Source organism: Bacillus rossius, chromosome 1 (assembly GCF_032445375.1).
Source record: "Bacillus rossius redtenbacheri isolate Brsri chromosome 1, Brsri_v3, whole genome shotgun sequence".
In the NCBI taxonomy this organism is placed as follows: Eukaryota; Metazoa; Arthropoda; class Insecta; order Phasmatodea; family Bacillidae; genus Bacillus; species Bacillus rossius.
The window spans coordinates 18,617,261-18,633,405 of record NC_086330.1 but is presented as its reverse complement, the minus strand read 5'-3'; the positions used below and the strand labels follow the sequence as shown (position 1 = coordinate 18,633,405).

Below are 16,145 nucleotides of genomic sequence, written 5' to 3'. Positions count from 1 at the left end.
AAGCTTCAGAGCTCTCAGTGTAGAATTTTTAAATTTACCTACTAACATTTTCATTAGAATATTTCTTCTAATGTCAGGTCTTTCAAATACCAGAGCTTTGAAAGTATACATTGGTTTAAAGTTTTTCTATCGCCTCATACATAATTATTTTTCTATCTTATGCATACGGATAATTCTGTTTGTGGTAGACAAGTTTGGGACTTGCCACCATCAAATCTCTCATGGAACTGTTCCGCTGTCTCTTTGTCAGCTTCTTATTTGTCTCGGCGTACCGAAGGGAATTTTGACGGCAATGATGACGTGTATTTTGTCGGAAATGTCAACACGAATGTAGACAGGAACCTGACGGGAATGTGACGAGAACGTTGACGCTAATTTTGCCGGAAATGTTGACGGGAAATGCACATGGGAATGCTGACGGGTATTTTGTCGGGAATGTAGACAGGAACTTAACGGGAATGACGACGGGGAAATGCACACGGGAATACTGACGGGTCTTTTGTCGGGAATGTAGACAGGAACTTAACGGGAATGTTGACGGGATCGACGACGGGTATTTTGTTGGAAATGTTGAGGAGAATGCAGACGGAAACTTGACGGGAGTGTTGACGGCAAGGCAATGCTGATGAGAATACTGACGGGAATGGGCACGGGAACTTGAAGTGAATGTTGACGGGTATGACGTCGGGAATTTTGACGGGAATACGAAGGATAACCTGACGGGAGTGTTGACGGTAAGGCCGTGTATGCCCCTCGCAGGTCTGAAGACCATCGTCGGCGCCGTGATCGAGTCGGTGAAGAACCTGCGCGACGTGATCATCCTCACGGTGTTCTCGCTGTCCGTGTTCGCACTCATGGGGCTTCAGATCTACATGGGCGTGCTGACGCAGAAGTGCATCAAGAACTTCCCCACGGACGGATCGTGGGGGAACCTCACCGCCGAGAACTGGGAGGCGTTCGTCAGCAACGAGAGTGGGTGTCACAACCAGGGTCGTGATTCCTGTCCGGCCATCCTGACATTCCTTCCCACACGCCGTATTATCTACCCAATATCACGTCTCTGATAAGCTCTCTGTCAGAAAGATCTCAAATGGAATATAGGCGCGAGATTGCCACGCTTGGTAAAAGTGGAACTTCACAGACAGAGAGATATGAAATTTGTAATACCCCCTATTAATTAAATCACATATACTCTTGCGTCAAAAAACAGATATCTCAATAAACCAGTGTCATCAGTGGAATTTATGAACGAAATGATAGTTTAAGAGAAAACGCTTTGCCAATAACGACCTCAGCCTTACGCGGCCATAGTCTAAGTTTGCTTGACTTGTAAATTCCAGCCACGTGGTAGGCGAAGGTTTCACCGACGTTTCGGTTGACCTTGCAGTCGGCATCTTGAGAGTAGCTGCTATTAGTAGGTACAGCTATCCTGAAGATAGCGACTGCAAGGTCAACCGGAACGTCGTCAGTGAAATTTTCGCCTACGACGTGACTAGAATCCACAAGCCGAGTAACTTCAAAACGCTTCTTTTGTCGTTTCAAGCGTAACGAAAGAAAAAAAAATGCAACACTGTAGCGTCACTCCAATATCGTTTTTCTGAGAATTAGTAGTGAGGCTCTCGATTTTTTTTTACCCACCCTCACCACTATCGAGCGCTCCACTCCTAATCGTTGCGCTTTCTGTTACTCTCCGATGAGCCATCGCCTCGACTGGTTGCAATGAAGTTCCACTTAAACATAGGCGACTGTCCGGTGGAGTGGCCGAGCGGAGGTTGTGTAAAGATATACATCGCAGGGAGCACTCTATCGCCATTTAAGTTTGTCTGAGCACGAGAGAGCACGAGACTGCTCACTCTCCAGGACTACTCGCCTTTCCGGACGTCTGCCATGTGACTGTGTGACTTTCAAACCGCTCTTCACGGACTGTGTGACTTTCAAACCGCTCTTTGTGTCATTTGTAGTTTAACAGATGCTTTTGTCGGTGAGATAAAGCAGTGAAGTAATATTTCATTTGCAAGTATATGTTTTATTTCAAGAGTAAATAGTTATATTGATGTTTTTAAAAAAGCTTTAGTTCTTACATGATTTGAGAATTCAAACATGAATTTACACCTCCAAAAGATGCATAACATTTTGAAACTGGACATTTTGGCGTGCTTAATTCTTATTTTAGTGTCCACATAGAAAAAAAGGTTTATTTTCAAAAGATTCATTTGGAAACCAGTTGCCTAAAAAAACAGTTTGTAATACTACAATAAATATAAGTATTGTAAATTTATTTAACACTAGGCTCTTGTTATTTTTGTATATCTGAAATATGTATTTCGAGATAACACTGAGGTTTTGTGACGAAAATTGTTGCATAATTTTATATTTTAATTGATGTTTCATTTAAGCTTACTTTTTTAAACAATGGAAAAGTTAATGGCATATTAAACACTTTTGGTGTATAATACTTATTATGTGCGCCGTTAATACTGGTAAGCTGTACAGGGAACGGTTTACAAATAAGTTTAACTATTAGAGGTGCTGGGGACAACACAAAGCATGAATGCCCGGGTAAGAATCTGAACGCAGTATTACTGCGAACACTATTTTGGAGTCATACAATTGTTTCCATATAAATGTACAAATTTACAAATATCCGTAAGTTTACATGTATATTTCTGTTCCATTTGCAAAAAAAAATTACAGCATATGTACATATGTCCAGACAAAATTAAAACATTTAATAAAAATTTCAACTGTTGTATATGCTCACACGTTTCGTTTGTATAGTACCAAAGTGAGTGTATTATGCCAAATATGAAGACTCTGATAACGAGAGGATGCAATGGCGCACGAAATTTGTAGTCCTCTCGGGGATTAATGTGAAAGGAAGATTTCACTTGTGAGCACTAATTTAATTAAAAATAAAATAATGTATATCAAGTATGTTAAATATTTAGACTAAAAAGGTTTGAAATAAAATAATGAAATATTACCTCATAAAAAATATTGATGAAACCTTGGCACTTGATTCCGTGGGAAAGCCCCAAAGTAGAGGCTTTAGAAGGGGGGAGGGGGTGAGCAAGTCACTCCTGCTGTTTTCACGGCAAGCTGATTCTTCAATGGTTTGTCCTTGCAGGTTACTGCAGGGCAAATATGCTTATTTTTGAAATAAAAATCTCTAATAACATGTACAAGTAAAGAGGTTTTTAATTTGTTTAGAAAAAGAAACAACTGTTGTATGAAGCTTAAAAAGTTCGTATCTTTATTTATTATTCAATTTAATGTCTAAAAAATCAGTTTGCACTTGTTGAAATTAATTTTTCAAGTTTCCGAAGTCTTATATTCTAGGTACATAAACCCACATAAAAGTTTTTGTTATGACTAGGTTTTTTGAAGTTATACTCCTAATGCGACTTCCAAAAAGGTTGTGTTAAACGTTTAACGCTACCATGGAGAATAACGCTACCATGAAGAATTATTTGCATGCAATTAAAAACTATTTTTTAATGATGCCAAAGAAGTATAACTTCTCACGCGCGTACCTAAGTACACGCACCCATTTTTTTTAAAAAGTGAGTGTATATGATCTTCTTATTACAAATGTTGCTATACTTATAAACACAAATGTTATGATCCATACATTTAAATAAGAAGTGTCTTATTTTTATCATTAAAAACCAAAAATAGTAAGTAAAGCAGCAAAGTTACCTGGCATGTTTTGCTCTGTGCAGCTAACTGGTACAAAGTGGAAGGTGATAACGACTACAAGCTGTGCGGAAACTCATCTGGTGCTGGGTAGGTTGACTTGGTTATTCACTTACTCCATAGTTTACGACCTTATGAATATATACATATTGCTAAGCGAAAGGCAAATATTGTGATCACTTAGAAACTGGTCTCGGACAAGAAAAAAAAAACATTTGTCATTCCTAAATATTTGGCACAGTGAAATCTTACAAAATACTTTGTGATGTTCATGGAACTGTGTTAAGTACAGTTGTTTAGGGATATCGGTGAATTTTTTATTTTATTCGCACAATCCACAAAAAATGCGCGACTGCGGTGAACGACGTCGGGAATGCAAACAAACTCCCGGAAAACGTCGCGAAACCTGAAATTTTTGGCCAATCGTAAACCAATTTAGGAGTCTTGCACAGAAGACAAGAATCGGTATATAAACCATTATTAAAAGAAATGAATGAATGCATGCAAGGCACCTGCCACTTCTTTCCCTTGCACTCTTGGTGTCTCGATCAACACTCCTCTTGTCCTCATCCAGTGAAATATCAATTTTATGAAATCCATGTTTCAAATTGGAATCTCAAATTTGATTTAGAATATACAAATTCAATCTGAAACTAGGCCTCAAGTGTCGAAAAAAAATTGTGCAATAAATAAATGGCGTTGAAATAATTCAATAGTTTGATTTTTTTCTTCACATTACACCAGATAAATGTTTAGATATATTGTTGCTGTACTTAATTTTTCTACTAGCAACATATTTTTTCCCTTGCAGCCAGTGCAAGCCTGGCTTCACGTGTCTTCAAGGCTACGGGGGCAACCCCGACTACGGGTACACGAGCTTCGACACGTTCGGCTGGGCGCTGCTGTCGGCCTTCAGACTGATGACGCAAGACTACTGGGAGAACCTCTACCAGCAGGTTCGCATTCCCCCCCTCTTTTTTGACGTGACATCGTCTAATAAATCGATGAACGCCGGCTGCACGCACGAAAGGATGACACATTGTCCCGTTACGCACACTGTCCCGTTACACTGTGTCCCGTTACGCTTATTGTCCCATTGCGCTGTGTCCCGTTACGCTCATTGTACGCTTGTGCCGCATCTATCTCTCTTCCAATCGAATGGAAAAACCATCGATTTGACTTTTTCGAGGCACATTAAACTTGAAACACTCCCATTCGTTTCCTACTTTTCCTATCATCGTCCTATCCTCAACAGAATAACACAGATTGGAAGAAGTTAAATAGCAAACATGTATAAAAGTTATAGTTAAAAAAATCTGTTCGTTAAAGTAATAAACATATTTGAAATAATTAGTGCAAATAAAAGTAAATTTATCAATTAAATTGTAGATTTCATTTCACTCCTTCTTTGTATCCATACAAAATAGTGATAAGTTAATAAAAATGATTCAATTTTATTCATAAAAGTATGCAATCATTTCATCAATGTTTTGTTATGACGTTGTCACGTTAAACTATCGTCCGTAAACCGACTTTACAGACAACCAATTTTTTTTAGAGAATATATAATGTACCTATTGACGCTCTTCACTGACTCACCGCGAGACTGTCTCAGTAACGCTGTGAGACAGCGACTACTTGCAGTGCGCCAGCGTGCGGCGGGAAATCGCCCACCAGGAGTTGGAGGCTGGCATTCTGCAGGTAGCCGCACTTGCTGTTTTACACACAGCAACACGTTGATAACATTTTTCTTTATGTGTGTCAAAGATCGCATTTAAATGTTTTAATAAAAGGATGGCGCTAGAAGTTAAAGAAAATATTTTTTCAAAAATGTATTCTTTTACTTTACAAATTTGATTTATTAACTTCGCAACGTAAGTAAATATTCAATTTATCGCTGAAAATAAATTTTAATTACGTGAGCATGTCGTTATAATTCGTTAATAATTATTGAATGTGACAATTTACACGCAATGTAGTGTTTCAAGAGGTACTTCACTAAAAACAGTTTTTTGGCATATATTTTTATATATTTTCATATATATATAGGTATATATCCGATATCATTTTCATTTTTACAATATTAAAATAATTTAAATTTTTTATATATATTTTGTGTACATTAAAATAAAGTATTTGATATATTTATTATTTTTCAACGTGAGCCTTTGGCCCCTTCCAACCAACTAGAAATCAAATAAGCCTTTTTCCTCATAAAAATTATGCCTTTGAACATCATACTTGAGGTAAGTGGAAGGATGAATAATAGTAAAAATAACTGACCAAAATTAATACGACTGTAAACACAAGATTTTTAAAGCAGGAGAAGAATAAAATATTTATTTAATTCAATGCTCTTTTTGGAAAACCATATAATTTATACCGAAGAATGAGTCATCACAGGAAAAAAGGTTTATCAATACTTCAATTGATAATTCTGAATGGCACGTAGTATAAAATTCGGAGTCACAGTGAAAAAGGGCCACATTACATTATGATTGCAATATCGGAGGTTTTGTTCTTTCACTTAAATTATCTGCTCTAGCATACAATTCACATTTTTAATCACTCCAAATTGATTTATTAAAAATAATAATAAATATGAAGATTCTTTTTTAATGATACAAAACGATTAACCTAGTAGTTACAAATATTAATACATTTTCAGATAAAATAATATTCAAAAATCTAATTTGATTGTAGTTTTGATTTAGCCAATAGTATGAATCATTTGATACGCTAAAAATTAAAAGACAGTACAGTATAGGTCTATCACTTAACAAAAAAATTTAAACCTGCTTTCCTGTAATTTTATAATTATTTATGATTTCCTCCAAATACACTAAACCTCTCAATTAAAGTAAATGAGAATAGGTGAAAAAATGCTACACTGAAATAAAATACACAACTGCCACTTATTTTACATATTACCAAACGATGCAAAGGCGAGTGCAAATTATTTTTATATGGGCGAGTATCTTCATTCCACACACTGTACAAAGCTCTTGGGTTGCTAAGCGTTGTCTAGGCGAATACAATTTTCTCAGTTTTAGAACGCTATATGAGGCTGACTTGCACAGCCACGTATTGAAAATCTTACATTTTTTTTTTTAAATTTTAGTCAATACTTTGATGATAATACCTCAAATCACCAATGCTTGTGTGGACCTAAGGCTGATCATGCCCTAAGTGATAAAATTAACATGCTTTGAATCGAGAACAACACGCACGACGACATATTCTTTAAGGTTCACATTCAGAACTGTTGTACTTGCGGGCGTCCTATTGACGCGTGTCTTGGCGGTTACCAAGATACTGTAGATGGTTTGTGAGTTTGTGTCCCGAAACCGAGCTAGTGACGTCTTCTGACGCAGGTTCTGAGGTCGGCCGGTCCGTGGCACATGCTGTTCTTCATCGTGATCATCTTCCTCGGATCGTTCTACCTGGTGAACTTGATCCTCGCCATCGTCGCCATGTCGTACGACGAGCTGCAGAAGAAGGCCGAAGAGGAGGAAGCTGCTGAAGAGGAAGCTCTAAGGGTAACTCTAAGGCTGGAGCACCGAGACCAGGGGCGCAACAACAGGGGGGGGGGGGGGTGGCAAGGGTATTTTGCCCCCCCCCTCCTCTGAAACCTTGAAGTGGGGGCAAACGGGGGCAAAGAAAGTACTGTATAATAAAATTTTAGATAATAAAACTGCTTAAATAGCACCATTTTCCACCTTGAAATACAAATTTTCCCGGGGGAGTACCCCCGGACCACCCGCTTCAATATGGGGGCTCGATAGTTCTTTATAAAAAGGTATATTGCCCCCCTTTGGGAATTTAGTTCTTGCGTCCCTGACCGAGACCATAGACTATCGATGAGGTAGACTGCGCAAGCGAACTGCGCCGTGGTACTGAATAGCATACTCACTCGCAGAACTACCAAAAAACACTTGTCATGGCACACACAGTGTGGACATTCTTGAAATTATAAAATTTCTCAGCAATGTGTGAGATGACTTTTAAAACAGTATGTGTCCGTTATTTTGTGAATGATTTATTAAAAAAATACACTGCGTCAAATTTCTACTTACCGATTAATAACTCCAATATAAGCTAGGATCTGTTGGAATACCAAAATATGTAAACAAATAAATGCATGTGTCATTGCCAACATTAGCTTATTGTGACCTTCATATCAGAAGCAATTCAGATAGTGATACATCTATGCGCAAAAGAAAAAAAATGAGTCCTTGAAATTATTAGTCTATGACTTTAACACTTTATTCACTGAAAAAAATCTAACTCTACAAATATTTAAAAGTGCTAGTTGACGGTGGAATCAACTTTATCAGTATGTTTGCAGTTCCCAGGATGCACTTATTTATTATGGAACTAGTTGTACCTGTAATATGTTTTCCTATCCCAAAAAGCACTGTTTAAAGTGGAACCAGCTATATCTGAATATTTTATTTTCCCAGAAAGTGATTGTTCAAGGTGGAACTAGCTATTCCAGCACGTTTACTTCTCAAAGTCTTCACTCGTTTAAGGAGATACCATATTTACCTCTATGATTTATTTTCCAATGAAGTGGTCCATTCGACTGGAACCAGCTATACACGTGTGCCTGGGTGTCCCGGGAAGCGCTCGAGAGAGGTGGAACCAGCTATAGGGTGTCCCGGGAAGCGCTCGGGCGAGGTGGAACCAGCTATAGGGTGTACCAGGAAGCGCTCGGGCGAGGTGGAACCAGCTATAGGGTGTCCCGGGAAGCGCTCGGGCGAGGTGGAACCAGCTATAGGGTGTCCCGGGAAGCGCTCGGGCGAGGTGGAACCAGCTATAGGGTGTCCCGGGAAGTGCTCGGGCGAGGTGGAACCAGCTATAGGATGTCCCGGGAAGCTCTCGGGCGAGGTGGAACCAGCTATAGGGTGTCCCGGGAAGTGCTCGGGCGAGGTGGAACCAGCTATAGGGTGTCCCGGGAAGCGCTCGGGCGAGGTGGAACCAGCTATAGGGTGTACCAGGAAGCGCTCGGGCGAGGTGGAACCAGCTATAGGGTGTCCCGGGAAGCGCTCGGGCGAGGTGGAACCAGCTATAGGGTGTCCCGGGAAGCGCTCGGGCGAGGTGGAACCAGCTATAGGGTGTCCCGGGAAGTGCTCGGGCGAGGTGGAACCAGCTATAGGGTGTCCCGGGAAGCGCTCGGGCGAGGTGGAACCAGCTATAGGGTGTCCCGGGAAGTGCTCGGGCGAGGTGGAACCAGCTATAGGGTGTCCCGGGAAGCGCTCGGGCGAGGTGGAACCAGCTATAGGATGTCCCGGGAAGCGCTCGGGAGAGGTGGAACCAGCTATAGGGTGTCCCGGGAAGTGCTCGGGCGAGGTGGAACCAGCTATAGGATGTCCCGGGAAGCGCTCGGGCGAGGTGGAACCAGCTATAGGGTGTCCCGGGAAGCGCTCGGGCGAGGTGGAACCAGCTATAGGGTGTCCCGGGAAGCGCTCGGGCGAGGTGGAAACAGCTATAGGGTGTCCCGGGAAGTGCTCGGGCGAGGTGGAACCAGCTATAGGGTGTCCCGGGAAGCGCTCGGGCGAGGTGGAACCAGCTATAGGATGTCCCGGGAAGCGCTCGGGCGAGGTGGAACCAGCTATAGGGTGTCCCGGGAAGCGCTCGGGCGAGGTGGAACCAGCTATAGGATGTCCCGGGAAGCGCTCGGGCGAGGTGGAACCAGCTATAGGATGTCCCGGGAAGCGCTCGGGCGAGGTGGAACCAGCTATAGGGTGTCCCGGGAAGCGCTCGGGCGAGGTGGAACCAGCTATAGGATGTCCCGGGAAGCGCTCGGGAGAGGTGGAACCAGCTATAGGGTGTCCCGGGAAGTGCTCGGGCGAGGTGGAACCAGCTATAGGATGTCCCGGGAAGCTCTCGGGCGAGGTGGAACCAGCTATAGGGTGTCCCGGGAAGCGCTCGGGCGAGGTGGAACCAGCTATAGGGTGTCCCGGGAAGCGCTCGGGCGAGGTGGAACCAGCTATAGGATGTCCCGGGAAGCGCTCGGGCGAGGTGGAACCAGCTATAGGGTGTCCCGGGAAGCGCTCGGGCGAGGTGGAACCAGCTATAGGGTGTCCCGGGAAGCGCTCGGGCGAGGTGGAACCAGCTATAGGATGTCCCGGGAAGCGCTCGGGCGAGGTGGAACCAGCTATAGGGTGTCCCGGGAAGCGCTCGGGCGAGGTGGAACCAGCTATAGGGTGTCCCGGGAAGTGCTCGGGCGAGGTGGAACCAGCTATAGGATGTCCCGGGAAGCGCTCGGGCGAGGTGGAACCAGCTATAGGGTGTCCCGGGAAGCGCTCGGGCGAGGTGGAACCAGCTATAGGGTGTCCCGGGAAGTGCTCGGGCGAGGTGGAACCAGCTATAGGGTGTCCCGGGAAGTGCTCGGGCGAGGTGGAACCAGCTATAGGGTGTCCCGGGAAGTGCTCGGGCGAGGTGGAACCAGCTATAGGGTGTCCCGGGAAGCGCTCGGGCGAGGTGGAACCAGCTATAGGGTGTCCCGGGAAGTGCTCGGGCGAGGTGGAACCAGCTATAGGATGTCCCGGGAAGCGCTCGGGCGAGGTGGAACCAGCTATAGGGTGTCCCGGGAAGTGCTCGGGCGAGGTGGAACCAGCTATAGGATGTCCCGGGAAGCTCTCGGGCGAGGTGGAACCAGCTATAGGGTGTCCCGGGAAGCGCTCGGGCGAGGTGGAACCAGCTATAGGGTGTCCCGGGAAGCGCTCGGGCGAGGTGGAACCAGCTATAGGATGTCCCGGGAAGCGCTCGGGCGAGGTGGAACCAGCTATAGGGTGTCCCGGGAAGCGCTCGGGCGAGGTGGAACCAGCTATAGGATGTCCCGGGAAGCGCTCGGGCGAGGTGGAACCAGCTATAGGGTGTCCCGGGAAGTGCTCGGGCGAGGTGGAACCAGCTATAGGTTGTCCCGGGAAGCTCTCGGGCGAGGTGGAACCAGCTATAGGATGTCCCGGGAAGCGCTCGGGAGAGGTGGAACCAGCTATAGGGTGTCCCGGGAAGCGCTCGGGCGAGGTGGAACCAGCTATAGGATGTCCCGGGAAGCGCTCGGGCGAGGTGGAACCAGCTATAGGGTGTCCCGGGAAGCGCTCGGGCGAGGTGGAACCAGCTATAGGATGTCCCGGGAAGCGCTCGGGCGAGGTGGAACCAGCTATAGGGTGTCCCGGGAAGCGCTCGGGCGAGGTGGAACCAGCTATAGGGTGTCCCGGGAAGCGCTCGGGCGAGGTGGAACCAGCTATAGGATGTCCCGGGAAGCGCTCGGGCGAGGTGGAACCAGCTATATGGTGTCCCGGGAAGCGCTCGGGCGAGGTGGAACCAGCTATAGGATGTCCCGGGAAGCGCTCGGGCGAGGTGGAACCAGCTATAGGGTGTCCCGGGAAGTGCTCGGGCGAGGTGGAACCAGCTATAGGTTGTCCCGGGAAGCTCTCGGGCGAGGTGGAACCAGCTATAGGATGTCCCGGGAAGCGCTCGGGAGAGGTGGAACCAGCTATAGGATGTCCCGGGAAGCGCTCGGGCGAGGTGGAACCAGCTATAGGGTGTCCCGGGAAGCGCTCGGGCGAGGTGGAACCAGCTATAGGGTGTCCCGGGAAGCGCTCGGGCGAGGTGGAACCAGCTATAGGGTGTCCCGGGAAGCGCTCGGGCGAGGTGGAACCAGCTATAGGATGTCCCGGGAAGCGCTCGGGCGAGGTGGAACCAGCTATAGGGTGTCCCGAAAGCGCTCGGGCGAGGTGGAACCAGCTATAGGATGTCCCGGGAAGCGCTCGGGCGAGGTGGAACCAGCTATAGGGTGTCCCGGGAAGTGCTCGGGCGAGGTGGAACCAGCTATAGGATGTCCCGGGAAGCTCTCGGGCGAGGTGGAACCAGCTATAGGGTGTCCCGGGAAGCGCTCGGGCGAGGTGGAACCAGCTATAGGGTGTCCCGGGAAGTGCTCGGGCGAGGTGGAACCAGCTATAGGGTGTCCCGGGAAGCGCTCGGGCGAGGTGGAACCAGCTATAGGATGTCCCGGGAAGCGCTCGGGCGAGGTGGAACCAGCTATAGGGTGTCCCGAAAGCGCTCGGGCGAGGTGGAACCAGCTATAGGATGTCCCGGGAAGCGCTCGGGCGAGGTGGAACCAGCTATAGGGTGTCCCGGGAAGTGCTCGGGCGAGGTGGAACCAGCTATAGGATGTCCCGGGAAGCTCTCGGGCGAGGTGGAACCAGCTATAGGGTGTCCCGGGAAGCGCTCGGGCGAGGTGGAACCAGCTATAGGGTGTCCCGGGAAGCGCTCGGGCGAGGTGGAACCAGCTATAGGGTGTCCCGGGAAGTGCTCGGGCGAGGTGGAACCAGCTATAGGGTGTCCCGGGAAGCGCTCGGGAGAGGTGGAACCAGCTATAGGGTGTCCCGGGAAGTGCTCGGGCGAGGTGGAACCAGCTATAGGGTGTCCCGGGAAGCGCTCGGGAGAGGTGGAACCAGCTATAGGGTGTCCCGGGAAGTGCTCGGGCGAGGTGGAACCAGCTATAGGGTGTCCCGGGAAGCGCTCGGGCGAGGTGGAACCAGCTATAGGGTGTCCCGGGAAGCGCTCGGGCGAGGTGGAACCAGCTATAGGGTGTCCCGGGAAGTGCTCGGGCGAGGTGGAACCAGCTATAGGGTGTCCCGGGAAGCGCTCGGGCGAGGTGGAACCAGCTATAGGGTGTCCCGGGAAGTGCTCGGGCGAGGTGGAACCAGCTATAGGGTGTCCCGGGAAGCGCTCGGGCGAGGTGGAACCAGCTATAGGGTGTCCCGGGAAGTGCTCGGGCGAGGTGGAACCAGCTATAGGGTGTCCCGGGAAGCTCTCGGGAGAGGTGGAACCAGCTATAGGGTGTCCCGGGAAGCGCTCGGGAGAGGTGGAACCAGCTATAGGGTGTCCCGGGAAGCGCTCGGGCGAGGTGGAACCAGCTATAGGATGTCCCGGGAAGCGCTCGGGCGAGGTGGAACCAGCTATAGGGTGTCCCGGGAAGCGCTCGGGCGAGGTGGAACCAGCTATAGGGTGTCCCGGGAAGTGCTCGGGCGAGGTGGAACCAGCTATAGGGTGTCCCGGGAAGCGCTCGGGAGAGGTGGAACCAGCTATAGGGTGTCCCGGGAAGTGCTCGGGCGAGGTGGAACCAGCTATAGGGTGTCCCGGGAAGCGCTCGGGCGAGGTGGAACCAGCTATAGGGTGTCCCGGGAAGCGCTCGGGCGAGGTGGAACCAGCTATAGGATGTCCCGGGAAGCGCTCGGGCGAGGTGGAACCAGCTATTGGGTGTCCCGGGAAGCGCTCGGGCGAGCTGGTACCAGCCGTGCACGTGTGCTCTTGTGTCGCAGGAGGCGGAGGAGGCGGCGCAGGCGCGCGAGAACAAGCTGGCGGCGCGCGAGGAGCGTGCGGCGGCGGCGGCTGCGGCGGCGGCGCGCGGGGAGGACCGCGACGACCCGGGAGGCGGCGGCGGCGGCGGTGGCGGCGTGGCGCAGTCGCCGTCCGACTTCTCGTGCCACAGCTACGAGCTGTTCGTGGGCCAGGAGAAGGGCAACGACGACAACAACAAGGAGAAGATGAGCATCCGCAGCGAGGGCGGCGACTCGGTCAGCGAGCACCGCAGCCGCATGGGCAACGGCAAGGTCCGCAAAGTGAGCGCGGTACGTCTGCCCGGGGCTCGTCTACTGCCCGTAGTCGCCCGCTCGGTGGTGCTACATGCCGGTCTACTGTTGTGCTTTCCGAGTTTACGAACCTAGACATTCATAGCCCACACGGAGAAAAAGTTTGCTTTGAATCAAACAAATATTTGTTTATATATGGTGAAACAAATATTTACTTCCCGTAACAAAACATTTTGTTGGCCAAACCAAATTTTGTGAGTAACAAAATTGATTCATTACACCTAAAAAAATATACAGTTAATCTGACCAAACCTTTTTTCTGGATCAACAAAATCTTTCCAACAACAAAATATTTGTTTGAATCATCAAAATAAATGTATTTCCTCATATATAAACAAATTTTGCTGTGGCAAACAAACCTTTCTCTCGGTTCACACGCAGCTTCAAATAGGATATAAACTATGATTATTCTAACAAATTTTTTTAAGGGTTATTTACTAACTGGGCGCGTGGATTGAGATTATAAATTATTATTATTTTTATTTTTAATCAAAACTTTTAGTAAATAGTTAAATTTTAGTTTTTAAGTTAGATCGCAGACTTTCATGGCAATTTATAGTTGAGAAATAAACTCCAACCCTGAAGATGCCTGGTACAATGCAGAGCGAAACGGCTTAACCTGAAAAGTCAAAATTGCATTAATTTTATTTTTGTTAGTATGGTTTGTAAATATGTCTATCACTCTGCTCCACAAAACGGTTACCTAACAAAAATATACAAAGGCTGCGCCTCAGGTCTCATTTTCTGCTCTAACTTCTAAGTTTTAACATGTAGATAAAGTCCATACTCAGCTATACTTGAGATAATATTTATAGTTCTACATTATACAATTAAGACCTTGCATGAATTTCATAAAGTGCATAAGTTAAAAAAAAATATTGAGAACGCGAATGCAACCGCACATGGAACCCGCTGTGAATCTTTTAATGCAAATATGTTTATACTGACAAGGAGGCACCGTTCGAGGCAGTTATCTTACTTCACAAAGGACACGTGGTATAGAGCACACATTAAATGTGAAACATTGAAAATTATACTCCGAATCAGTGGAAGTTTACTGGAAAACTGTCGAAACTTTTCCATTTTGTATCTGTATTGTTGCAATTTTAACAGTTTTCCACTAAAATGTCACTGATAAACAGTAGTACAATTGATTATTTTAGTGTCAGATGGACTAAAGAAAACCTCATGGATGAATGTATGGTGTTATGGGTGGGGAAGTGGGGGTGGTGGGAAACTGGAAAAAGATCGTGGGTTTGGGGTGTAGTATAGGGTCATATGCCTGTGCCTTCAGTTTTAAGAACTTCAATGTTACAATTAAGTAAATATTATTTAGCAATATACATCATGCATGAGTAAAAGTAAAAAAAAACAAGTATTTTTTGGTTTTATAAAATGAATTCATCCTCTTAGAACAAGAAACATGTAACCGTCTATCTATTATTAGAAAGGAAGGGCTTGCGTCAGTATAACGATAAATCGATAAATCTTACTGCTTAACATGCTAAACCATAGATATATCACTTTAAACCAATAAAACAAAGCATTTTTGTTTGATAAAATGAAAAACTACAATAAAAATATAAAAATGAAATTATTTTATAGAAGGGGATCTTTAAGATATGTAGTTTTCGGTTTATAATTATTATGCGATGTTAAGACATCCTAAGCATATCACGAAGCGTTAATGAAACACAGTTAATTTAAATTTGTTGTTTTACCGTTATTTCACCATCCTTACACAAAATGCACATAGAAAAGCCAAACACAGCCAGTAAATAAAAAGCCAAAGTTAAGATGGTTAATTTTTGTAGTAGTCAGTAAGTAACCATATCTTTAATTAAATGAGAAAACTACCACACGAAAAACGCTGAAAAGTTAGAATAATAACAATCAAATCTGATATTAAATATTACATTATTTACCTTTAAGAAAAATGTGCAGACATTTGCATCGTTAATTTCTGGTTGCATTTTGCTCTGATTGTGTTGGCTTTTGCATTAAGTGGTTATTTCTCTGCCATGTATGTGCACGTTATCTTAAACTGCAAGTTAGTATTATTTAGCCCAGCAGTATATTTTAAGTAAAATAATAGTAGTGGAAAATCCCTATGTTTTCCTGTAGAAGTACCGTTAGATCTTCAAATATATGAGTACGTTTAGTTGTAATTTCACATACATGTTAATGAAAACGTTGGCATGTGATTTGTGTGCCTTATGAAGTTAGAAATCAACCCTCGATTATTTTATATTAACTGTTATGAACTTCAGCTGTGCTTTTTTTCAATGCCTGTTGAAGTATTATGCGTTTTATTACATGATAAAAATGTTCGACACACTTAAATTATTTTCTCGTGCGACAGCAGGGCAATATCCTTGTTTAACTCGTTTGGTGACATAAAGATTGCAGTATTATACGACGGCGGTGAAAATTCTCTGTCTCTCAACTGGTGAAATCGGTTGCTTAACCAACGTATAATATTGGCTCTCAATAAAGTTTAATTTTTTTTTAGTTTTGCAAAAATATACCTAAGTCTAAATAACTTAAAAGACAGCTGTGCTTAACCGCAGTACTTAAACGCCTTCTGTGGGTACGAGACTCTTGAAATAAGTCTTAAATAAACATAACTTATGACAAACCAAATTGTTATAAACGAATAGCATGCAACTTATCTCCTTAAAAGTAAAACTATTTAAAATAATTGTATCTTTATGGTTTTATAAATAGTAATTATAAACATAATCAAAGCGAATTATATTATAAGCGTTGTTTAAATTATATATA

The 16,145-nt window shown here is 45.3% G+C and overlaps 1 protein-coding gene across 6 annotated transcripts in view; it reads left to right on the top strand.

Annotated features, from left to right (window-relative positions):
• Positions 1 to 16,145, top strand: part of LOC134532714 (sodium channel protein para) — a 163,247-nt gene that overhangs the window by 31,793 nt on the left and 115,309 nt on the right. For all 6 annotated transcript variants that reach the window (XM_063369516.1, XM_063369534.1, XM_063369525.1 and 3 more), the window contains 5 exons: positions 760 to 972; positions 3,723 to 3,786; positions 4,508 to 4,652; positions 7,071 to 7,235; positions 13,032 to 13,340. In XM_063369516.1, coding sequence (XP_063225586.1) covers positions 760 to 972; positions 3,723 to 3,786; positions 4,508 to 4,652; positions 7,071 to 7,235; positions 13,032 to 13,340 — 896 coding nt within the window. The remainder of the gene's footprint in view (positions 1 to 759; positions 973 to 3,722; positions 3,787 to 4,507; positions 4,653 to 7,070; positions 7,236 to 13,031; positions 13,341 to 16,145) is intronic.